This window comes from Uranotaenia lowii, chromosome 2 (genome assembly GCF_029784155.1).
Source record: "Uranotaenia lowii strain MFRU-FL chromosome 2, ASM2978415v1, whole genome shotgun sequence".
Classification (NCBI taxonomy): Eukaryota; Metazoa; Arthropoda; class Insecta; order Diptera; family Culicidae; genus Uranotaenia; species Uranotaenia lowii.
In genome coordinates this window covers 169433146-169460283 of record NC_073692.1, presented here as the reverse complement: position 1 = coordinate 169460283, position 27138 = coordinate 169433146, and the positions used below count along the sequence as shown (strand labels likewise).

The 27138-nt window shown below is 39.7% G+C and overlaps 1 protein-coding gene across 1 annotated transcript in view; it reads right to left on the bottom strand.

Annotated features, from left to right (window-relative positions):
* Positions 1-740: 740 nt before the first annotated feature.
* LOC129747543 (uncharacterized) overlaps positions 741-27138 on the bottom strand; it is a 101201-nt gene continuing 74803 nt past the window's right edge. The window contains exon 4 of the mRNA XM_055741817.1: positions 741-797. Within this exon, the coding sequence (XP_055597792.1) occupies positions 763-797 (35 nt within the window). The 3' untranslated portion in view covers positions 741-762. The remainder of the gene's footprint in view (positions 798-27138) is intronic.

Below are 27138 nucleotides of genomic sequence, written 5' to 3'. Positions count from 1 at the left end.
CCCTCGATTCATGGTTCCCAAATAGCGATTTTTGCATTTTCAATGCTCGGATATGACTTTAAGTTAGTCGAATCACTTATGTTCTCTAACTTATTTCGAAACTAAAGTTGATAGAAACGATCTTATCATACAACCCAATTAGTATGAAAACATTTGTGCGTAGTTTTAAATGAAGTTTAAGGGAAAACATCAGCCCAAAAATACCTCTTTAATGAACATGTATTTTTTCCAACTTCCAACACTGGTGGTGTATTTCGATTGAAGTTGCATGCCAAGAAAAGGAACAAAATTAGTTTTAAATTTTTATTCAAAACCTAAATAAATATTCTCTCTTTAGTCTTTCTAGTATTTTTTTTATTTTTGCCGAGTTTAACTGTAAGCATGAGTTTTTATTGCAAATTTTTCAAATGAATGTCCGCGTTTGAAATCGCATGTGAATTTAACAGTTGCACTAGAAAGGTTAGTTCATCTGATTTTCATACGGTGATTTCCAACATAATTTCCTCGGATGCAGATCGAAAAAAATTAACTTCTTTATTAAAGTACAAACAATCAAAAAATTCGGTATGCAGAGATTTGAAACAAATTAGTCTCTTCGCAATGAAAATATATTCAAAAATTTTCAAGCTCAATTTGGACCTGAAAAACATGAAAAGACATATTGGCATGCCAAGAAAAGGACCATGCCAAAATAGGGCTCACTTACCCTAGACCAAATCGGAACTGCATACATTATCGCTGGTCGGAATATCTGTTTGTAGATTAACATCTTATTTCGCAGACACAACCTGGATTTCCTGTTGATGAGAGAATAAAGAGATTTAGTATATTTATTACACTTAGATTGAATATCTTCAATGTGATTTTTAAAAGTAAGATTCCGATCAAGTGTAAGTCCCAAGTACTTCACGTGATCAGACCATTCTAATGAAACCCCATTAAAAGTTATGGAATGATTTTCATTAGGTTTTAAAAATTTGCTCTTGGCTTATGGGGAAATAAAATAAGTTGAGTTTTGGAAGCGTTAGGAGAAATTTTCCACATTTTCAAGTAATTCAAAAAGGAATTTAAATTTTGTTGCAATCTACTGCGTACCACCCGTAAATTTCGACCTTTGGCTGAAAGCAAAGTATCGTCAGCAAATAATCTTCTACCTTTTCCTTCTGGGACATCAGGAATATCAGAAGTAAAAATATTGTATAAGATTGGCCCAAGTATACTACCCTGAGGGACACCAGCTCTAATGGGTGTCCTTTCAGAGCATGAATTTTGATAGCTTACTTGTAAGGTTCGGCTAGTCAAATAATTTTGAATAATTTTGGTGAGATATACAGGAAAATCAAATCGAGCTAATTTAGCTACTAAACCTTTGTGCCAAACACTGTCAAAAGCTTTTTCAATATCAAGAAGAGCAACACCAGTTGAATAACCTTCAGATTTGCTAGCGTTAATCATATTAGTTACACTCAAAAGTTGATGTGTAGTAGAATGTCCATGACGAAAACCAAATTGTTCATCAGGGAAAATAGAATTCTGATTAATGTGAATCATCATTCTATTCAAAATAACTCTCTAAAATAGTTTACTTGAAGAAGGGAGCAAACTAATTGGTCGATAACTCGAAGGCTCTGAAGCATTTTTTCCAGGTTTTTTAAAATTGGAGTTACTTTGGCATTTTTCCATTTATTTGGAAAATAAGCCAAGTGAAAACATTTATTGAAGATTTTAACTAAAAAATTTAAAGTGCTTTCAGGCAATTTTTTAATAAGAATATAGAAAATCCCATCTTCCCCTGGGGCTTTAATATTTTTAAATTTTTTGCAAATCAATTTAAGTTCATCAATATTTGTCTCATGAGAACTTTCAAATACATTTTGTTTAGAAAGAATATCATCAAATTCTAGGGAAATTTGAGCATCAATTGGACTTACAACGTTTAAATTAAAATCATGAGCAGATTCAAATTGTTGGGCTAATTTTTGAGCTTTTTCTGCATTCGTTAAAAGAAGTTTATCCCCGTCTTTCAAAGTAGGAATTGGCTTCTGGGGCTTTTTCAGAATTTTAGTTAATTTCCAAAAAGGCTTTGAGTAGGGTTTTATGTCCTCTACTTCTTGGCAAAATTTTCATTACGAATGAAATTTAAACGACGTTTGATCTCTTTTTGAAGGTCGCAATAAATAAATTTCAAATAAGGATCCCTAGTACGTTGATATTGGCGTCGACGAATGTTTTTCAGTCGTATCAAAAACTGAAGATCATCATCAATTAAAGGTTGATTAAATTTATGTTTAACTTTAGGTATTGAAGCGGCTTTAGCATTGACTATTGAAGTTGTCAAATTTTCTACAGCCAGATCAATATCTTCTATTGAATTCAGTGGAACGTGCACATCTAAATTACGTTCAATGAAATTTCTATATCGCTCCCAGTCAGCTTTTTGAAAGTTAAAAGTTGATTTTAAAGGGTTTTCAATGGGACTTTGGGATAAAGAAAAAGTTACTGGAAGGTGGTCTGAATCGAGGTCCGCATGAGTAACTAATTGACTACAATGCTCGCCTAAATCCGTTAGAACCAAATCAATTGTGGAAGGATTTCTAATCGAAGAGAAACAAGTATGTCCATTAGACCGCTGCAAAAAATGACTGTTTGCTCCCATATGTTTTTTCGATGCCTTTTGGGTCACCAAGCATCAGTGTAAAATTTGAGATGATTTGGTTGATTCCTGAGTTAGCGCAACGCGTTTCAATTTTGTATGGAAATTTGTATGGAAGAAGAAATTTTTGCGCATTAAATCATCCAGAAAATTCAAATAAGCTTGAAATGAAGTCGGTCTTTGATTTTTGGTTTCGACTATTCTTAAGCTTCATTTTTTGCTAACATGACATGCAGCTGAGAATTTCATGAAAAAAGTTATAACCATTTCAAAATAAAAAATCTGATTCCATTGAAAAATATCTAAAAATTGCGGATTTTGCTTGCTAGAGCTGTTAATGATAGCATGAAATGTTTTTGCAAAGGTTATATAAATCAATAAAATCTCTGGCAATGCAAAACAGTTTTTTGATTTTTTTTATTTCCATCCTACGGTTACACAGCTTGCAAATAAGCAGAAAAAAACGCAAAAATTAAATAAAAATATTTTGAAACATATTTTTTTTATAACATCGAATAACTTTTCTGGGGTATAAGTAAGGTTTTTGCTTTGTTCACATAAGTAATACTGCAAGAATCAAGGAATATTTTTCATCCAAAGTTGAATTTTTTGGAGCTCTCAGTACATGTGTGGCGATTTTTGAATGAAAAATTTTGTTTTCCCATACAAATTTCCATACAAAATTAAAACTCGTTGCGCTAATTCAGTACTGAATGGATCGCTTCCAAAATTTTTATTGCTATTTCTGGCAGCAAAAACAACCAAAAAAAGTTATGGGAGGTGTAAAAATTAAAGAATTTGAAATTTCCATACAAAGCTTGCAGCGGTCTAATGTCCATTAGGATATTCAACAGTGTAATAACCTGCAGAGCAGTCATTAAATAAAATATTTCCATTTGAATTTGATGAAATATTATTCCAAGATCGGTGTTTTGCATTAAAGTCACCAATAACAAAAAAATTAGATTTGTTTCTGGTGAGTTTTTGTAAATCTCCCTTCAAAAAATTTTTCTGTTCACCGCTGCATTGAAAAGGCAAATATGCGGCAATAATTATAATTTCCCCATAGACGTTTCTAAATCTACTCCAATTGTTTCTAAGACTTTGGTATTGAAAGAAGGAAGAAGTCTAAATTTGAGACGACTATTGATGACAATAGCTACACCCTCACCTTGTCGATCAAGTCAATCATTTCGCAAAATTTTAAAGAAAGCATTGCTTTTCAAGTTATTGTCTGGCTTTCAAAAAGTTTCAGTGATGGCAGCAATATGTATGTTTTGAGTTTTCAAAAATAAAAAGAACTCGTCTTGGTTAGCCAGCAAAGATCTAGCGTTCCAAATCATAATATTTAAACATCTATTTGGATCCATGAGGGAATCGTAAAGTCATAATAATTTTGTTAGCATAATTAAAAGAAGTTTGGAAAGCTTCAAACATTGAATTTGCTTTCAACATAAGTTGCATCATTTCCATTAAATTTTGATGCAAAAATTTTAATTTTTCCTCAGTAATTTCACCCAAATCAACAAAATTGTTAGGATCAGAAAATGAAGGAGAAGAACAAGTATTTGAATTTCGGGGATTTTCCCAAGCCTTCGCGTAAACGTTGAGACTTGATTTTTTCCCATTTTTATTAGTTAAACCTGAAGAGGGAAACCCATTTTCAACCACCTCTGAGAACGATAAACAACGAGTCTGGGGCGCAGATTCAGCACAGGTAACATTAAAATCACTTCGGGTATTACCCAGCCGTGATTCCAATGTCGGCCGAGGCTGACCGCGAACAGGCAGGTTATTTGCCGGCCCGACGTGTGAAGACGAAAAAGAGGAAGGAGGAGAAGAAACTTTTCTGGAAACTTTGGGATTTTTCCTAGAAGCAATAATTTTTGCCCTGATGGGACAGTCTAGCGAACTCGAGGAATGATTACCTGCGCAATTTGCACACTTGAAAAATTCTGCTTGTGGCTTATCACCACCAAAAAGGCATTTAGATTTTTCATGATCGAATGAGCCGCAAAGCATGCATCTGGCGTTCATTCTACAATTTTTAGTGCCGTGACAAAAAGCTTGACAACGACGACATTGCGTAATATTTTGAAGGAAAATTGTTGAAGATTTTCGAAAAGGTTCGAATTTGACACGACAATGAAACATAAGACGAGCCTTTTCAAGAATTTGCAAAATATTAACTTGATCCTTTTTAAAATGGATCAAATAAAGCTCAGGAGCAAAACCAACACTACTGATATTATTCGTGTTGGTTCTTTTCCTCATTTGAATTACTTGAATCGGAGAAAAACCTAACAAAGAATTTAATTCAGTTGTGATCTCATCCGGTGTCTGATCGCCGGTGAGACCACGAAGTACAACTTTAAAAGGACGATCACTTCTAGTATCGTACGTAAAAAATTGGTGTTTTTTATTATTCAAATAATTTAAAATTTTTTGAAAATCATTAAAAGATTCCGTCAAAATACGAGCAGTTCCCCTTCGACCGATCTGAAAAGAAATCTTCACATCCTTGACGGAAGTGACGATTTCTTTTCGAAAGGCATTGAAGTCAGGAATCGTGACCGTAATTGGTGGAACCTTTTCGTTTTTAAGAGTATAAGGTTTCTTAGTACTCTTATCAGAATTAAATATGAATATTTCCTCATCACCGATGTTATGAAGGACATCGAATGAATTGGAAATTTCAACTTTTTTGGGCGATGGACCTGAATTAGGTTCGGCAATCCGTTTTCTTCCGGCCCTTGAACCGGCCGATGACTTCCCCATGCTGGAAAGAAAAGAGAAAAATATGAATAAAAGAAAATAAAAATAATTTTAGCACTGAAAAGTGCTGATTGAAAAACAGGTAAGGAAAAAATAAATAATGTAAAAATGTTCCTGCAGGTACACAGCAACGATACGATGCTCCGGCGTACGTGTTGACGGCTCAACGGTACAGATGGAAGTGAGTTGTTTCGTCTGTCATAAATCTCTTAGCCCGTGGGAATCGTTATGCTTAATCATTCGCATAACATTCCGATGCTAAGCAATAAAAGGGCAGTCAGGAGAAAATACGCCGTTCAGTCCGTCGTATAATCGTTCTCGTTTAGTTCGTTTAGTTTAGACCGCAATAAGTGCAAATCCTAGAAGAATAAAAGTGTTAAGCAGAACTTTCTCATTGCGTACAACAAGTATAAACCCTTGAAGAACAAAAGTGTTAAGCAGGACTTTCCAATTGCTTTTAATAAGTGTAAACCCTAGAACTCTAGAATAATAAACTCTCTAATTGTGTTGTGCTTGTGATAAAACATCCGAAAGTCAAAGTATCAAAGTCGATGTCCATAGTAGACATCAACATTTAAGGAACATTCCTAACTTATATACTTCTAACTCATAATTCCACTAGACTAATCGATTCGTCTTACCTCAAAAAATCCTCGTGTTGTAATTTTTTAAATGTATATAAGACCGGAACAAATAATAAATTATTAATATTATCTTGTGTAAACCACTCTTTGAAATTTCCAAAAAAACCCGAGAGGGAAATAAATAAAGCTTGAAGTATTTTACGGGAATAGCGGAAATTTTTTTCAATATTTGAAAGATTAGAAGAGCAAAAAACAAATTGTAGAAGTAGAGAGTTTCATCACCTTTTCTTTGGTTTAATTGAATTTTTCGATAAAAAATTACTTGATTTATACGTTTTGTGCAATGATATAGTACACCATTTTTTGCATACTAGCTTTCGTGCAATTTATTTCAAATTATTAGCTTTTTGCATTATTTTTTGATATCCCCATACCTCCTTTTTACAAAAATATAATCAAAATCGTGTTTTTATCATATTATTTCTTTTTGATAAGAAGTTAATCTTATCCCTAATTCGTCGTTAACTTTCAATGTGGTTCTCAGATGATTGGTATCGCTGGAAACAGTTTTCCCTTATCACCTTTGGTATCTTAGAATTTTTCAAATGTTCAAACTAAGATAACTCGTATTTCCGGCTAAGTTCATTGTGGATTGTTTGCAAGTTTGTTGCATGGAAGCTTGTGTTCAATTTTCTCCGATTTATTGGAATTTTGAATTATTCTTTAACATCCCCCTCGTGATGTTTCAACTCCAAGAGACAAAAGAAAGATTTCAATTTTGTTCCGCCTTTATTGGAAGGATTCCTCAAAAATTATTATTTTTTCTAAACACTTTGCATTATCACATCAATCTTCAATGAGTTAATTGAAGTTTATCTTAAACACAATGCTCTCATAACCATGTAGACAAAAGTGCTAAATTGTGACTTATAGAAAAACTCATTGCTGAGCTTCTGTACAGATTTTTCATGAATTTTTCGAAAAGCTGAAACCACTATCTGTTCAATGAAAAAATTATGAAGATCTACATGAAATTGTCATATTAAACTTAAAGCTAAGAGTGGCTCCAATTGGACAAATTATTAGAAAATATTATTATTGTTAGTATTTTCTTCCAAAAATCTATAATTTGCATCAAATGACTAAAAAATGTCCTCTGTCCCGTATATCGGCATGTCAAAAGCTGGTTTTGTTGTTGTTTGCCTATCGGTTTTGTTGTTGTTTGTTAGTATTTTGTTTCGTAAATTTACCCTAGACACTTTAGCACCTGTCAAATCAGGAGCCGGTATTCAAATTTAGCTCCTGGCTAGCTTTTTTAACACCCAGAAGCAAGATAATACCTTGTTTGAAACCGTGCGTTGTCGAGGTGTCAAGATAAGGTGCTAAGTATTATAGCTTTGACACCTGACCGCTGCAAATACTTTTAATGATCAGTGATTAGTGGTTTTTCAAAACAGATATACCTCTTTTTTTAGGTTTCGTATATTCCAATTTTATTGAAATGAATTACAGTTCGATTGAACTACTCAGTTTTTTCTGTTTAGTTTTAAACCAAATTGTTTCTATCGTTCAGATGTTTTTTCCTGTAAGTAGATAAGTTAGCTGTGATATTTTCAAAGGATCCGATCAGGATTGAATCGTTGTTCGAACAGCACCGTCCTCAACATCCCAGTCCATTGCCTGTTCCTCCGTCACATTGACGCTGACACAATCAGGCTCTGAATCTTCGGAATGTCTTAATTGAAAAAGTTGTCGCTTTGTTATAATTCTTTCGCTCGTTTTCCGACTTTCCCTCCGCCTTTCTTGGACTTCCGGCTCGAAACAACGACACAACACTATCGATTTTTTTTTCGCTTGCTCTTATTCCATCGAAATATCTTCTCATCCCAAGCATCGGCAATTCGTCACATCCGGAATCCAGGATTTCTACTCGTGTCGGACATATTACTTTCTTAGTTGGGGAACGGGGAGCCACTTTGTTTCAAAACATTGCAGGCAAGAAAAGGAAAAAAAGGACTCGACTTCAAATCGGAAAATGAATCCAACTTATCTACGCGTGAGTAAAAAGTTGCCAACAATCAGATTATATTCATTTGTTCGTCATCGGCAATAGAATTGACCGAAAGTAAAATCTTCGATACGAGACCAACATCGAGCTTCAGAAATCTCAGTTGTAAAGGTTGAATATCCAATTCTTTTTTTTGTTTAATGAAAAAATAAATGTAATCATTTTATTGATAAAAACCTGTTCAAGAAAAAAGCAACATCGCTTATTCTTATTTTAAAAGAAATTGCTCAGGCTTTGTTTTTCTTTATAACAAACTTGATTCTTCTTGAGTGAGTCCCAAGAGTTAATCAAATGAGTTCAAATTATTAAAGCAGTTTTCTTATAGTTTAGTTAACTGTGAACCAAATTGATTTTTTATGACTCCTTTTAGCATGTTTTATATTTAATTTTTTGCTTTTTCTTTTGCATCCTAAATATCTCAAAAGCGCGTTAATTTTAAATATTGGAAAAAATAGATCTAATAGTTTTTTTCATAGGCAGCAAAATGCTGTACAAATTTTGAATGTGTGATTTCTAGTAAATGAGCTATTAGCAAAAGAAAGTGTCCCATTTCTAAAAGAACTACGCTTTATTTGTTTTTACATGTTATGGAAAGCACCACGCCATCCTCCAATATTGAAATGGGAGGGTCCATTATATGTAATCAATAATCACAAATTCCAAATTCAATATTCGTTGAAAATTAAGTTTTTTTTCTGGCTAATGTTGTATCTTGTATTCTTTACATTGAAATAGCAGACCCGGTGTGCTTTGCTACTTCTTTCACGGAAAAAATAAGTTCGTTTAATCACAGTCGTCACTTTGGTTTCGTTGCGATAACACGTGTTATATACGCCGCAGTGGTTTTTCGCGAATACCGTGTGATTACGAAACGTTTCTACGGAGTGATATTGAAAATTTTCTTTACAAGTGACAATTTTACTATGAACATTGGATTCTCGTTGTTATCTCTATGAAGTAAGATTGATAACGTGATTTAAGATTTCCCCAATCGCGGGAAGACGCTTTGAAGGACACCATTTTCTCTCTAGAGAATTGAGTGAGTGATCATAAGAGGTGAATCGTCCCAACTCACAGTGAGGGACACATGAGTGAACGATAGTGAACACTAGTAAGTGACAGTTGAGAAGATCAAAACAAACCGAATCACGTGCGTAGTTCAACACAGTAGTTCTCAACCTTTCGTGCCGCGAGTGTTTCTTTTGTGAAATATAGAAATTAAAAAGAAGATCCACGTATACTTCCCGGCATAATGTCGGGGGGTTACGACCCCGGTTCTTACAGTGATCCAGGAGATCCTGGATTGAACAGCAGAATAGATGGAGTATTTGCTGGACGAAATGTTCCCGAATGGTGCGATCTTAACGGAGACTATGGACAAATGCATGTTCTACAATTAGAGGCAGTGGACACAGTCTTACCGAAGCGGCCATTTGAAATCAGGAAGGCAGTCGAGGCATATCTTGGCACTAAAATCAAAGAAGCATACCCACAAAACAAGGGAACATCTTACGTTATCAAATTGAGAAATAGAAAGCAGATCGATCAACTTAAAAAGATGAACAAGTTGGCTGATAACACTCCAATCAGAATAATTGACCATCCTACCCGCAACCACTGTAGATGTGTGGTTTACTGCCCAGAATCCATGGAATATACAGCAGAAGAACTCAAGGAGGAGCTTAAGGATCAGGGAGTTAAGGACCTACGGCAGATAACACGCAAGGAAGGAGGCAAAAACGTTCCGACTCCAACTATCATCCTTACTATTGAAGGCACGGTAAGACCACAAAGCGTCAATTTCGGATGGATAAGAGCACGCACCCGGCCATATTACCCTACGCCAATGCTGTGCTACGAATGTTTCGAGTACGGACATCCAAGAAAAAGATGTACAACGATTGTTCCAGTATGCGGCGTATGCTGTGGAAAACACGATAACACACCGGAGAAACCATGCCAGGAAAAAACTTACTGCAAGCACTGTGATGATTATTCACATCCAGTCGCTAGCAAAAAGTCTCCAGTTTACCTTAAGGAGACCGATATTCAGCACCTGATGGTGGACCAGGGAGTTGGGTACCCTGCAGCTCGAAGGATGTATGAAGCCAATCACAGATCCAAGACTGCTGCCATGATAGTTACGGAAAGCTACGATGCCCGATTTGAGGAACTTCACAATAAATTCGATCAACTCCTGATCGAAACCGCAAAGAAGGACGAAGCGCTTAACGCTATGAGAATGGAAGCTGAGAAACGAGATCGTCAAATTGAAAAACTCTTCAAAGGACTCTGGAACAAAGATAAACTTCTCAAAGAGAAGGACGCTGAAATTGCATCTCTGAAAGCCGTCTTGGCTGCTGCGAACATTGCTGTTGCACCGATTGTCTATGATAATGTCACTGAACGAGATATCACTGGTGCCACAGCAACAGAAAAAGGAACCTCAAACACCAAAACTATTGTCAAAAAAACACAGAATGTTGGTAACCAAAAAGTAAGATCAAGATCTCGTTCTCCCCAAGAATCCAATCAACTTGAGGACAATAGAAATGGACGTCAAAGTCGTGGCTTCTCAAGTCAAAACAGACGTCTTGAGTTACGGTCTCACACCAGACAGAAAGAAAAGAGTAATTCACCAAAGAACATGAGACAAAATAAGAAGGTCATCTCAGTGGACACTCAGTCTACTTGTTTCATATCAGATGAAGAAAGTTACCATTCCTCGAAAGATATCTCAAACTCCAAACAAAAAAACACTTCGGAAATGGACATTTCTTCAGATGAATCGAATCGTTTCGGTCTTCTGGAATTGGAAGAGCTGCCATGAACGTTACCTCCAGTTACAAGCGAGTCCTCTCTGATCACAAATAACCGACAAGACAATTCTGAACATACACCAATGGCTTCAACAAACTCTCATGTGGATAGCTCAAAGCGACTCAACAGAGAGGACAACTGCACATCCAAATCTAAAAACCCACTATTAAAAAACCTAACTACTACCTCGGGTAGCCGGGGCCCTGTCAGTGCGGAAGTCTTTGGAGGACCGGAACTGACAGACTACGGACAAGCGGGTTTTACCCCCGTATTCCTCGCAGGACACCGAGGGAATCGTTATACCTGACCACCAGCGACCAGGCATATGTTTCAGACGATCCGCGAGGCTAGCAACACGTAAAGCCATGCCACAAAATACTAGAACATGTGCTGAACAGTACGACCAATGGAATGCGAAACTTTTTAATATTAAGCAACCTATTGCTGGCCCTTCGTCCATATCACTTGCGTATCCTTCATCTGTGCCAGTAGCGGGGTCCATACAGACTGCTTCTGCTGGTGCAGCTCTGTCGAGTTTCGCCACCCGATCAATACAAGAAGTTAATGACTCATCAAGCACTACATCTTTCAGTTCTATCGGAAGCTCAAAAAATACTATTAAAAGTAGAACACTTAATGCTTCAATACCGAAACAGCAACCTAGCATAAGTAAGAATCACTCTACGAGCGCTACGCTAGCTATCCAGTGGAACCTCAACGGATTCTACAACAACCTCGGTGACATCGAACTGATGATTCAGGAATACACTTCAATAGTTCTAGCGTTCCAAGAAGTACACAGAGTCGACAGTGCAAGAATGGACAAATCGCTTGGTGGTCAATATCAATGGACTGTGAACACACAACCAAATATTTATCATTCGGTGGCAATTGGTGTACGCCGCCCGTTCCTGTTCACGGTAGTTGATCTAGACACAGATCTACCTATGGTTGCAGTTGAAGTCTCTTACCCGTTTTTGGTGACAATTGTTTCGATCTACTTGCCTAACCAGAAAATTCTGAACCTGCGGAACAAACTAACCAACGTTCTTCAGCAGATCATCGGCCCGATTTTACTCCTAGGTGACTTCAATGGACACAATCAAGAATGGGGCAGTCCGAATCAAAATCGCCGTGGAATTGACGTACTAGAGACTGCGGATAAAGTAGGGCTCGTAATTCTGAATAACGGATCTCCTACTTTCATTCGTGGCCAAACGGAAACTGCAATCGATCTTAGTTTTACCAGTCGAAATTTGCTTCGTCGACTCCTATGGTTCACTCACCATGACCCAATGGGTAGCGACCATTATCCCATTATCGTCCGCTGTAATGATAAACCTAAGGAGCTTACTCGGCGACCTCGATGGCTCTATGATCAGGCGAACTGGGAATTATACCAGCATAAGATAACCGAATTGATGAATCGTTTCGAAGAGGATCCAGATTCTTTAACTATACAAAAATTCACAGAAGGTATTTATGACACAGCAATCGAAGCAATTCCCAGAACTAGTTCAAAACCAGGCCGAAAAGCAACGCGATGGTGGTGCCCAGAAGTCAAGGTCGCTGTTAAGGCGAGAAGGAAGGCATTGCGCGCAGTCAAGCGGCTCCCCGATTGCCATCCCGACAAAGAAGTAACAGCAGAGATATACCGCAAACTAAGGAACAAATGTAGGCAGACAATACGAGACGCTAAGACAAACAGTTGGCAGGAATTCATCGACGGAGTAAACAACAACAATACTTCGGCAGAACTCTGGAGACGAGTAAACGCCCTCTCAGGGAAACGAAGATCACAGGGCATTGCCTTTACTACTCCGAACGGCACAGTAACGGATACAGCAACCATAGCTGACATGCTAGGCCAATACTTCTACTCCCTTTCGGCACTGGATGGTTATGCTGACGAATTCATTAGAAGAAATTCTGCAACATGCAACTCGATATCTAATTTCAGAATACCGAACAGCAACCCTAATCCACATCTATGTCAGCCATTTCAACTACGAGAATTGACAACTGCCCTGGCTATTGCTAAAGGAAAATCTGCAGCAAAAAACTCCAGGAAACTCCAAGCGGCAAAATAAAACTACTAAATATTTTTAATAGTATCTGGACCAAACGCGAGTTTCCACAGGAATGGTCTGAAAGCCTTGTAGTCCCTATCAAAAAACCCGATAAAACCGGGCGGAACCCTGAAGACTATCGACCCATCTCCCTCACATGCTGCGCCTGCAAACTGATGGAAAGAATGGTCAACCGTAGACTTACACAACACCTTTATAATAACGGTTTACTAGATCCCCGACAACACGCATTTCGACCAGGCTGTGGAACCAATACCTATCTTGGAACACTCAGCGATGCATTAAACGAGGCAAGAAGGGATGAACTTCATGTTGAGATGGCAGCCTTAGACATAGCAAAAGCCTACAATCGAGCATGGACGCCATCAGTATTAAGACAACTTGTAAATTGGGGTGTGGGTGGACACATGCTCTACTTCATCAAAAACTTTTTAAATTCACGATCCTTCCGAGTAATGATTGGTAACCATAAATCAAGAGCTTTCGATGAAGAGACTGGTGTTCCTTAAGGCTCTGTACTGGCCGTGACACTATTTCTTGTGAAAATGAATAGTATCTTTGATAACCTTCCCAGCGGAATTCGTATATTTGTTTACGCTGATGACGTGGTTTTGATGGTTGTTGGCGCCACCGTTAAGGCCATTCGACGAAAACTAGCCCAAGCTGTCACGTGGGTGGCACGTTGGGCCTCATTTGTGGGTTTCCAGCTATCAGCAAACGAAAGTGAATACACACACATATGCAACTCCAACCATTGGATACTTAATACACCAATTACCATCAATGGAACCAATGTACCAAGACGTAAATCACTAAAAACAATCGGCGTTTTAATCGATAGAAAACTATCCTTCGCTTCGCATTTAGATAAAATAAAGGGAGACTGTCGAAGCCGTATCAACATCTTAAAAACTTTGGCTGGACAACACGGGAACAGCAACAGGGAATCAAGATTAAATATGGGAAATGCGATCGTAAATTCCAGAATTACATACGGCCTTGAGTTAACAGTATTAGGTTTCCAAACCTTGTTGAAAAAGCTAGCTCCTACTTATAACCGGGTCATCAAGACAACATCAGGACTTCTACCTTCCACTCCTTGCGACGCGGCTTGTGCGGAAAGTGGTAAACTTCCATTTCGACACTTTATAAACAGAGCGGTGTGCCACCGAGCACTTGGTTTTGCTTCGAGGACATCCGAATCGAACGGGGAGGGGTTCCTCCTGACCGAGGCAGATCGCCTCCTTAGAGAATCCACTGGCCAGAAGCTCCCGCCAGTGTCCACAGTCCATTGGTGTGGAACCAGAGGCTGGAACCTTCCTAAACACTCACTGACCTGACAATCAAGAAGCAGTTCAAAGCAGGCTCCAATCCAACAGCTATCCAAAAAGCAGTAATAGAACTGACCAGGACTCGGTACTCAAACCACACAGTTCGTTACTCGGACGGCTCACTAGCATCAGGAAGGGTCGGGATAGGTATCTCGGGACCAGACCTTGCCACCTGTTATCGACCCCCAGACCAATGTAAAGTCTTCTCAACAGAAGCAGCAGCAGCCCTTATCGCAGCAACAACACCCTCAGATCGTCCCATCGCCGTCTTTACAGATTCGGCCAGTGTGGTTTCTGCCCTAGAATCAGAGTCAGTTAAGCACCCATGGCTTCAGAAAATCTTACTGGAAGCTCCATCAAATACAACTTTTGTCTGGATCCCAGGTCACTTCGGCATCCCTGAGAACGAAAAAGCTGATGAACTCGCAAGATCAGGTCGTCGGCAAGCACTCTATACCAATCTTGTCCCAGCAGAAGATACAAAGTCATGGGTATCTAAAGTGATAACCGGAAAATGGGCTGAGGAATGGTACTGTTATGGAAAAGAAGAAACCAGGGATTTCTTCCTTCGCAAGATTAAAAGCGTGGTAACTAAGTGGGATGATCCTAAAAAACACAGAGAACAACGAAAATTATCTAGACTAAGGACGGGGCATGTAGCTTTTGCATACAACATGAGCGGTGGCAGTGATTTCCGGACCCAGTGTACAGTATGTCGTGTACACCAGACGGTAGAGCACGTTTTTTACGAATGCCCACAATACGAAGTTGCTAGACTGACGTATAATATCCCAAAGGATATAGGAAAGGCGCTAGGAAATGATCCAACCATGACAGAGGTCGTTTTTTCGTTCTTGAAGGATGCTGGTTTGTTCGATCAAGTATATAGACCATATGTTCAATTTATAGTATGTAGTCCCCAATTGTAGGGGATGTCGTAATAATATACTTCCCACCTCTTGAGAGAGTCCCTTATGGTCTCTTTCTCGTATCTCTTATCTCATAAAAGAGATGAACCAGCTGAAAGCTGAAATTCTCTATAATAAAGACATTAAAAAAAAAAGTTCGTTTAAACTATTTCAAATAAACTTCTAACTTTTTTTTTAATAAAATTTCAACATTATTCAAAGGCAAACTATTTTTCATGGCATCTGAGCTTCTATATTGTCTTGAGTCTCAACGTAACTTGAAGATTTTTAGGTTGAAGGAGTAACCATTCAGAAAAAAACGTAGGAAAATTCAATAAAATAAAAAAAATAAACCATTTTAAAAAAAAACGCCCCTTTTTTAAGTGGAGTATTTAGTTATAGTCAAATTTGAAAATAAATGAAAAAAATCCAAATTTTATTGTTGAAACCCCTGGTTTCTGCTATAAAAAAGGAACCCACCTAAAATTTCTTCTCCCGAACGCACATGCATTTTGACAAGTGAAACTTGAAGACAGGCAACCACGTTTTGTACTCTAATTGATCGCGAGCAAAAAGTTAAATAGGTATTTTTACCTTTATCTAAAAGTTTGTGAATTTCTTATATTGTTCTAATTAGAGGATTGTGAGGAACAATTATACGAAAAGCCGTGAGTTAACATGCATATCTTAGGCTAAAAATTTGTTATCCTAATTTCATACTTTTCCTACTTAGAACTAACTAGCTACTTAGAAACATAACCACGTTATTCTCCAAGTCACTACCTTCCAAATACTTAGAGCAGTGGAAATCTAACGAGTCCGGATACCCGGAATATGTAAGTTTCTAATAAGGGTTTGTAGCAATCCGTTACATTAAATATATTGTATAATTACCTACTAGGAAACTGCTCAAAGTAACGAACACGCACTGAACACAGAAAAATTTGTACACAGGAAAGGAAAACTAAAATTGTGAGTATTAATTATTCTAAAAATATTTACAAAAGCTGATTATATACAATAAATTACAGTTTGAGCTGCTGCATAAAAACCGACCTGCTTCGAGAAATAGTTTTTTCGCCTACAATTCCGAACATTTCTCAAAAATTTTAACCTCACTTTTTGAGATGGCATCATCGAGCTGTGGGAAGTGCGATCGTTTGGATACGGATGAGATGGTAGCTTGCAAATCATGTTCGGCCCGGTTCCACTGTGACTGTGTGGAAGAGTCCCCAGGAGCGACTGGCCGAAAATTTAAGTGCGATGTTTGTCTTTCCAAGAAGACACGGAAAACCACAACTAAAAAGCCTATCAAAGTTGGTGATTCGAGTGCTAATCTTCCGCCCACTCAATCACTGGGCGCTATCCAAGAAGTCTGTGGTAATTTAGCTGTGCTAGTGGATCCTGTTTTACCAATCCCTCCCGTGTTGAGTGGAAATTATCCCCGAACACCCGACTGTGATCAAGCCACGATCATCTCCCAAGGTCGTCATACTACTGGCCTAATGGAACTCGATTTTGATCAGGAGCTACAGAAAATGAGGGACGAAATGGAACGCAACGAGAGGAAATTGGAGCAGGAACGGGTACTACGTGAGAAGCAGCTGGAATTCGAGCGTCAGTATGCCGAAAAGCGCCAAAAACAGGAGAAGCAGCTCCAACAAAAACAACTCGAGATGGGGAAGTCCATATTAGCGAAGAAATTAGCTGATGAAATGGAATTCCAACAGCAGCAACGTGCACTCCGGGAAGATTACGAGCGCGCCCGTAGTGAAATGCTGTCGGTCAGCCAAGAAGAAGCTATCGGTGGATACGATCCGATCAAGGAACGAGATGATCTGTCTGGTGTCGAGAAAGTGAAAAAGTGGCTCCGTGATGACGAACCGAAACAAATCAACGATGCGATCAACCCGCATTCGGGTTGTAAATTCGAACGTCCAACATACCCGAAGCCTTTTGCGGAAAAAGAACAGCAACGAATTGTATCTGACGAACAGTCCAGCGCCAGTGAAATTGATGATTACCCCCCGAGAGCTGGTGTCGTGCAATCCGTCGTTGATCGCGAGCCGCAGCCAGGGCCAACAAAGGCACAGCTCGCTGCTCGTTCGGCTCTATTCCGAAATTTGCCGACTTTCAGCGGCAAGCCAGAGGAATGGCCGCTTTTTATTAGCTCCTACAAAAATTCAACCGAAGCTTGCGGTTTGTCAAACCAGGAGAATTTAGTCCGGCTTCAAGAATGCCTCAAAGGTCCCGCGCTTGAATCCGTCCGAAGTCGACTGATGCTGCCGTCGTCAGTACCGAAGATTATAGAAATGCTCCGTGAAGTGTATGGCCGGCCGGAGCAGCTTATACACTCACTGCTTAGCAAAGTTAAACGAGCTGCTGCACCGAGGGCTGATCGCCTAGACACTTTTATCCAGTTTGGAATGGTTGTCCAGGAATTATGTGACCATCTAGAAGCAGCTGAGCTCCACGATCACCTGGTGAATCCCACCCTGATCCAAGAGCTGGTCGAGAAGCTGCCAGCAGCCACCAAGAGAGAGTGGGTCCAATTCAAACGCGCCGAAGGGAGGACTACCCTCAGAACGTTCGCCGATTTTACTTCAAAAATCATGTCTGAAGCTAGCGAAGTAACTTTGGTGGTGGACCAGAAGTTTTCTGACTTCCGACTCAGTGAAAAGCCTAGATCAAAAGAAAAAGGTTTCCTTCAGGCACATTCCAGTGGAGCTGTGGGGAATCCATTTCCGGTACCATCGATTTGTCGATTCTGCAGAAATGATAATCACAGAATCCGAAACTGTGATGATTTCCGATCACGTCCTCTGAAGGAAAGAATCAGACTGATGACCCAGTGGAAGCTTTGTGAACGATGTCTGAATGAGCACGACGGATGGTGCCGATTCAAAATTACGTGCAACGTGGGTTCCTGCCGTCAACATCTTCATCCACTAGTACATCGTGATTCCCGAGAACCCCTACCAGCAAGGCAACATTCTGTGCGATCAATGGATGATTCTCCCGCTCAATCTCCCATGCCAATGAACGCCCATCATGACACGAAATTTCCCGTTATTTTCCGAATGGCTCCAGTCACTATACACAACGGTAACCATTCAATAAAAACGATAGCATACATTGACGAGGGTTCGTCAATCACATTGATCGAAGACAACCTAGCACGAGAGTTAAAACTGAGAGGCATTCCCCAACCGCTGACTTTGCAGTGGACCGCAAATGTAGTTCGGCACGAAGCCCTCTCCGAGTGTGTCTGCGTAGAAATTTCCGGAGATGGAGGTGATCGTTTCCAGCTGAGTGATGCGCATACAGTTAAGAAGATGCACCTACCGCGTCAGCTGATCGACTTTCAACAAATTTCGCACCAGTATCCACACCTGCGTGGTCTGTTTGCTGCTACCCACACAGGGGAAGAGCCACGAATATTAATCGGCCTGAATAATGTTTTCCTGTTTGCGCCGCTCGAATCACGAGTCGGTGATCCGTCGGAGCCGATCGCTGTTCGCTCGCATCTGGGGTGGACAATCTACGGGCCGCGAAAGCCACAATGTTCTTCTGTGTTTGTTGGCTGCCATGACGAGATGCGTGTTACGAATCTAGACCTGCACGATCAGATTCGTACTTATTTCCAAGCCGATGATTCGGGTTTTCTGGTGAAAGAGTTGCCGGAGTCCGAGGATTTGAAGCGAGCTCGTTCCATCTTGAACCGCACTACCGTTCGAGTTGATGGACGCTACGAGGTTGGTCTTTTGTGGGCAAAGGACGATATTAAGCTCCCAGACAGTTTTGCCATGGCTTTACAGCGAGAGAAACATTTTGAGCGCCGTTTGAAAAAGAATCCACACATCGAGCAAATTGTTCGCCAGCAAGTTGAGGCGTACTTATCGAAGCGCTATGCGCATAAAGCTACGCCCGAAGAATTAGATTCTGCAGTACCGGGACGAATTTGGTACCTCCCGTTAAATTATGTCGAGAACCCGAAAAAGCCAGGTAAAGTGAGGTTGGTGTGGGACGCCGCCGCTCAAGCGCATGGAATATCGCTCAATTCCGTACTACTACCGGGGCCCGATTTCCTCACATCCCTCCCAGCTGTCATTCAACGATTCCGGGAGCGAAAGGTTGCTTTCGGAGCGGACCTCCGCGAAATGTATCATCAGATACGCGTGCGGGAGCAGGACCGCCAAGCCCAACGGTTTCTCTTCCGAAGTAATCCCAACGTCGAGCCCGAAATTTATATTATGGATGTCTGCACGTTCGGGTCGGCGTGTTCCCCTGCCGTGGCTCAGTTCGTGAAGAAACTGAATGCTACTCAATTTGTCGACAAGTTTCCCGAAGCCGTTGGCGTTATTGACAGGCGTCATTACGTTGACGACTATTATGACTGTACCGATACCGAGGAACAAGCGATTACCCGAGCGCAGCAAGTGCGATACATACACCAGCAAGCAGGCTTCGAATTCCATGGCTGGGTTTCGAACCGCAAGTCTGTTCTTCAAGCTCTCGGTGCCCCTTCGACTCCGGAAGTGGCGTTAAGCGACCCCAAAACCAATGGCACTCAGCGTGTTTTGGGAATAATTTGGAAACCGGAAGAAGATGTTTTTGTTTTTTCTACCGATGTCCGAACTGATCTACAACCATATTTCTACAACCAAATCAGACCAACGAAACGCATCGCGCTCAGCGGAATCATGAGCCTTTTTGATCCGCTAGGATTCTTGGCGCCATTCACTATTCTCGGGAAGCTCCTACTCCAGACCCTTTGGCGGACCGGGTGTGAATGGGACCAGTTGATTGAAGACGATAGCTTCGCAAAATGGCAACAATTTACTTCCTTCATGCCAGCTGTTGGGTCTGTGAAAATCGAACGCTGTTATCTGCAAACTTTTTCCCCGGAAGCATACCGCACTTTAGAATTGCATACGTTTGTGGATGCCTCCGAACAGGCGTATGGGGCAACATCTTTCTTTCGCATTACCGAGGGAAATAGCTACCGATGTTCACTAGTCATGGCGAAAACTAAAGTGAGCCCGCTTAAGCAGTTGTCAATTCCCAGGATGGAACTGTGTGCTGCAGTTCTCGGCTCTGCACTTGCTAACAAAATCGAATGCGAACACGATCTGAAGGTGACGAAGCGAGTGTTCTGGTCCGATTCCCGGACAGTGCTATCTTGGATTCGCTCCGACCAACGTAAATATAAACCGTTCGTTGGGTTTCGTATCGGAACAATTTTGCAGAACACAAAAATCGACGAATGGCGATGGGTGCCAACCAAACACAACATCGCTGACATCGTGACGAAACCGAGTGCTAGTCTGTTCTTAGGAACTGACAGTCCCTGGTTTCTAGGCCCAGATTTTTTGCGAAAAGATGAGAGCGAGTGGCCAGAGCAACATTTACCTTCTCCGAACACCACTGAAGAACTTCGTGTTTGCCATCAACATCATACTACGATATCTTCTTTTTCCCTTATTGATGTCACACGAATTTCGAAATGGAATATTCTCCTGCGTACCATATGCTGTGTGTTTCGTTTCGCTTCAAATTGTCGACGTAAAGCGAAAAAAGAACCGATTGAGACAGTTGAAGCTCCAGATTCTACGAAAAGGTTGGTTGTTCGTTTTGTGCCTGGAGTGGTGGTTCCGCTGCAGCAAAGCGAGTATGAGCGCGCCGAGACGATGTTGTGGAAAATGGCTCAACATCAACACTACTTCGATGAATTAGCAACTCTGAAAAAGAACGAGGGACTGCCGAAAGAAAAGTGGCTAAGTATCGAGAAAACAAGTCCGTTGCATCGTTTATTGCCGTTCTTGATGACTTGGGTGTACTTCGCGTCGACGGGAGAATTAGAGAAGCCACTTTTATTCCGTTTGACACCCGTTTCCCCATCATTCTGCCAAGAGAGCATGCCGTCACATATCATCTTATCAACTTCTACCATCAGCGATACGGCCATGCTAATAAGGAGACGGTTTTTAACGAAATGCGCCAACGATTCCACATCTCTAAACTTCGTCCAGTAATCGATCGTGTGGGGAAGCAGTGCCAGTGGTGTGCAGTTCGAAAATCCCGACCGAGACCAGCAAGAATGGCCCCACTCCCTGTCGAACGTATCACACCTTATTTGAAGCCGTTTAGCTATGTTGGTGTGGACTATTTTGGGCCGATCGAGGTGACTGTCGGACGTCGATCAGAAAAACGTTGGATTGTGTTATTCACATGTCTCTCTGTACGAGCAATCCATCTCGAAGTGGCCTATCGACTGAACACTGATTCTTGCATCATGGCAATCCGAAGATTCGTCCTGCGCCGTGGGCCTCCTGTTACGTTTTTCTCCGATAACGGAACTAATCTGAAGGCCGCCAGTAAGGAACTGCAGGAGCAAATTAAACACATCGACACCGCTTCTGCAAATGTGTTCACAAATGCGAGGACTCGTTGGAGCTTCAATCCGCCATCCGCCCCACACATGGGGGGCATATGGGAGCGCATGGTGCGCTCAACGAAAGCTGCTATGACCACGCTGACATCCGGAAGCCGAATGACCGACGAGATTTTGCTCACAGTAATAACAGAAGCCGAAGAGATCGTCAATACTCGTCCCTTAGTCTATCTGCCGCAGGACTCGGATGTGCCCGAATCATTGACCCCGAACCATTTTCTGCGAGGTAGCTCTTCGGGCCAACTGGATCTACCTATACCTCCGACTGGGGAGGCTGCTGCCTTGAGAAGCACGTACCGCCGATCGCAGCTGCTTTCCGATGAACTTTGGAAAAGGTAGCTGAAAGAATACTTGCCGTCTCTCAACGTCCGAAGCAAATGGATTGAGTCGAACGAGCCGCTGAAGAAGGATGACTTGGTTTTCGTTACCGATGACCTATGCCGTAACGGTTGGATCCGGGGACAAATCGTGGACGTTATTCCAGGAAAGGACAACCAAGTGCGCCAGGTGTTGGTTCGTACGTCTTCAGGAGTCTTTCGACGACCGGTAACAAAACTAGCAGTAATCGAGGTAGGTTCATCTAGTAAATCTGACTCGGAAGCAGGTTCCGGACAAGTTTTACGGGCCGGGGAGTGTTGAAACCCCTGGTTTCTGCTATAAAAAAGGAACCCACCTAAAATTTCTTCTCCCGAACGCACATGCATTTTGACAAGTGAAACTTGAAGACAGGCAACCACGTTTTGTACTCTAATTGATCGCGAGCAAAAAGTTAAATAGGTATTTTTACCTTTATCTAAAAGTTTGTGAATTTCTTATATTGTTCTAATTAGAGGATTGTGAGGAACAATTATACGAAAAGCCGTGAGTTAACATGCATATCTTAGGCTAAAAATTTGTTATCCTAATTTCATACTTTTCCTACTTAGAACTAACTAGCCACTTAGAAACATAACCACGTTATTCTCCAAGTCACTACCTTCCAAATACTTAGAGCAGTGGAAATCTAACGAGTCCGGATACCCGGAATATGTAAGTTTCTAATAAGGGTTTGTAGCAATCCGTTACTTTGAATAAATTGTATAATTACCTACTAGGAAACTGCTCAAAGTAACGAACACGCACTGAACACAGAAAAATTTGTACACAGGAAAGGAAAACTAAAATTGTGAGTATTAATTATTCTAAAAATATTTACAAAAGCTGATTATATACAATAAATAACAGTTTGAGCTGCTGCATAAAAACCGACCTGCTTCTAGAAATAGTTTTTTCGCCTACAATTCCGAACATTTTATGAAAGCAATAGGATATTGGTTTCAATAATAATATGTAAATATGTTATATTTAATGAATATGAGAGTCTTCATTCATTAAAATCGGAAGCGTCAATCAATTCAATATATCATCTTATTTTGTTAAACTTATTTGTGAATTTAACAAATCATCTTATTTTGTCAGAACGCTTATGTTCATGAATTTTGAACAAAAATACTTCAGGAGATTTTCAAATTAAGTCAATTTCTTGTTAATTTTGTATAGGAGTCCCTCCTCCCCTCTGTTCTAATTCGGAGGGGTTTGAAAGTGTTATAAAAACCGTTCCCGGTTTTGAAAACGGTTTCACCCCATATTTTATGTGAGATCTGTTCAATAGTTTCCGAAAACTGATCGAATTGGGCCAAATTTTTCATAATTAAGGAGGCATGAAGCGGTTGAGTTTAACGTCGATTTTCATGCTGATATCCACAAGTTTAGGGCTTGGATTGGATCCTGCTCCAGTACCAGTGAATTCCAAACTTGTAGATTTCATTTTCAAAGTTTACGAACGTACGGTGCAAGAGTAATAATATAGGAGCCCCCCTTTTTAGATTCGGCGGTGTTGGTTATTATTAAACAAACCATTTCCGGTCTTGAAAACTAAAAACCGAATTTCCCGTTGATTGGCTCAGAAGTTTCCGAAAATTGTTCGAATTGTGTCATATTTTACTAATTTTGTATCGAAGCCCTGCCCTCCTCTTATAAGTCAGAGCGGATTTTCACATTGATCGATTAGTAGTTTTCGAGTCTATAGGGAACAGACAGACAGACAGGCAGACAAACATTAACATGTAATAACTCTCCCCTCCCCTTCTTTCCTACAGAAATATTTGTTAATTCAATTATTGGCCCTAATACATCAGAACCTGTCACTATCATTTAATTATGTCAAAATACGATTGTGTGGGAAATTTGATGAAAATTACTGCAATCATTGTCATATTGTAACAGCTGACCCAGTTTGCTTTGCTACACCCTGTAAAATAGATGGAAATTTCAATAATAATTTTTATTTAAATTAGTTTGTACATAGTTTTGTATTTGAATGTCAACATCATTATATATCAATCTCTTGAAGTAAGTTTCGGATTACAATACAATAAGATGGATTCTAATTTTCTTAAATATTCTTCTCTGTTCTCAAATCTTGGCATGAAATTTATTTCCAATCATTATTATGTATGTAATATTAAGACTCTGGCAGAATTTAGGTACTTATGAATTATTCATTCATTCATAAGTTCCAAAATTCTGCCAACATAAATGTATAACTTTTTTAAAATTCCTATCCCATACCAAGTTTGATTCCATTTGCTTGATCAGTTTTCAAGTCATTAAACAAAAATTATGAGAGTCCTCATGTTTAGTAATCAAGTAAAACTTTTTTGTACATCAATCCCTTCTATGCTTAATTTTCTTAACCATTTCTCGAGTTATAAAAAAAAGGATGGGTGTACCCCTCTCCCGTCCTAGCTACCCACTGAAAAGAAAGGAGAAGTCTGAAATTTTTATTTTTATATACTTTTCTATAAAAGATTTGGCCCCATTTTTTAAAAATGTTATCGAATTATTCTTTAACCACCCCCTCCCCACTTCCCCACTGGAGGTTTCTCGAATCAAGTTTTCTCCATCCCAATACAAAGTTGATTTATTTCGTATGACTAATTCTATAAATACTCCACAAAAATGTGTGGGGCTCTCATTTTCTCTTCCTACCTTATTCAATGGAAGAATGGAAGAGTTCCAAATAATGGAAGGAACATAACTCGTATCTAAATACAATCCCATACATAATTTGTTGCCTATCGACTGATTAATTCTCGATATCTTGATAAAAATTGTAGAGGCCCTCTCCTATCTTCCTATTTGCTAACTAATCCTATGCCAACCTTTTCCCACATCCAAATAAATTCCAAAGCCAATTTTTTTTCCATTTGTTCGAATAGTTATCGATCTATTCAATTAAAAATGTATGAAAGCCTCCCCCCCCCAATCCTTTCTTCTCAATAAAAGAAGGGAGGCGTTTCAAACAATTATTGAAATAATTCTCGTATTCAAATACCCTTGCATGGTGGATCTTTAGGCACAATTTTCCCGTTTGTTTGGATAACGTGCCGCTATTAAGCCTACCCCTTTTCTGATACCCTTGCATGGTGGATCTGAATCCATTTGCTTGACTAATTCTAGAGCCACCCTCCTCCTTCAATATCCCCTTACTGGAAGAAAGGAGGAGTATCAAATATTCATTTTATGCCAAATTTTGTACCATTTGCTTGAGCGGTTCTAAAGTATGCAAACATTTTACTTTTGTTTGGGAGACCCCCTCTCCCTTCAAGTAAGAGGGAGGGGTCTCAAACTGACATTATGTGAACCCGTGCTAGTCTAATATGAACATTACTTCATCCTTCATTAAACATTTTGTGTTTAAACAACGCACTATTGGAAAATCATCTTAAAGTGTTGTGAAATACAATGCAAATTGTTTTCTTGTACAAAGTCATGAAATCACATCTGTTCATTGAAATGGAGTGCACCAATCAAAGCCAAAAACAAATGAAGCATACATTATTCATTGAATATTAAATTTAAGTTCTGAGTGAATTTACTTCTGCAAATCAAGCCATTCAGTTGATTGCCCGGCATGAAGCGGTTGAGTTTAACGTCGATTTTCATGCTGATATCCACAAGTTTAGGGCTTGGATTGGATCCTGCTCCAGTACCAGTGAATTCCAAACTTGTAGATTTCATTTTCAAAGTTTACGAACGTACGGTGCAAGAGTATTCTGGCATTCCGGAAGTATGGTGGCATTGGCCACACTATACTGGGGAAAACTACCCCTTATTTGAAGCACTTTATGCAAAACTACATGCAGAAGGATCCTCTGTTCATCGCGTATATCAGCGAGTGTACTTAAAACGTGGTTACGGCCTCATACAAACTATTAGAAAGCCTTCTTTAGCAATCGTCGATCCACTATACGTAAGCAATTTTTCAGTCAGTTGCTTAAGCAATCGTTGACGTACCTTATACTTTTCAGAATACCTACGTTACAGCAGATTTTGGGTTCATCGTTCCATATCCCGTCAAAATAATTTACATCCTGAGCTGCAATTACACAGAACTTACACCAATAGTAAAGCAGTTGAATCTCAGAAGAAATCTCTACTCAACTTTTATAGTTCCTAAAGAAAATCAAGATTTTCATATGGTAAAATTTTTGTTACCATATCGTCTCATACGGTTTAACGATGAGCCTCGCTGGAAAAAGGTGTTTTTCGATCCTTTGAGCGATTTACAAGGAAAAGGTTTAACAATGTATAAGGCTAATGTTGGTAAAAATGGAAAGCGTATGCTTAGAGTTGAGCCAGATTACAGAACGTTCAACGTAATATTAGACAAGTTGAATGGAACGATTAGATTCATATATATCCGGGAGGATATTTATCTTGACAAAAACTACCGGATTAACCAACTTTCCAACAGCTCACTTACATTTGAAAGACACGTTTATTACGCAACTCCAATCAATGACCAGTTTTTAGAAGCAATTGAGCCGATGATGAAAGTAGTAGTGCTTGTAGGCAGGAGCAAAAAGCTTATGGTTTGGGAAGTGTTTACTAACCCTTTCAGTTGGGAAGTTTGGGTCTTGATCGGAATTCTCTTCACCGGTTTCACATCAATGCACCATTTGTTACCGGATGTATTTCAGAACAATCTGTTTTTCTTGGCACTTCTAGGAATCGAACGGTATGACCTTAACAAGACAAAAAAAATTGAACAAATTGCTGCTATCAGTATGATCGTAATTGTGTTTCTACTGCTCACGGCATACGAATCGAAGCTGATAGCTCTCATGTCAACCGATTCATTCGAAAAAGAACCAGAAACTTTGAGCGATTTGACCGGTCCTATTCATACGCCAATAGAATTGGTATACAATTTTGTCGTTAATAATTACAAAGATATCAACATTATAATGGTGGAGGAATTCAATTTGGATGGATCAAACCCAATAACCGTAACTATGCGGGATGGCGAAAAAGTACTTGTGACACATCTGGATCCAAAGACAGGACGCACTCTGTTGCGAATACTGCCGCAATGTCTTTTTGAACATTTGGAGTTCTTCATTTTTCCTGA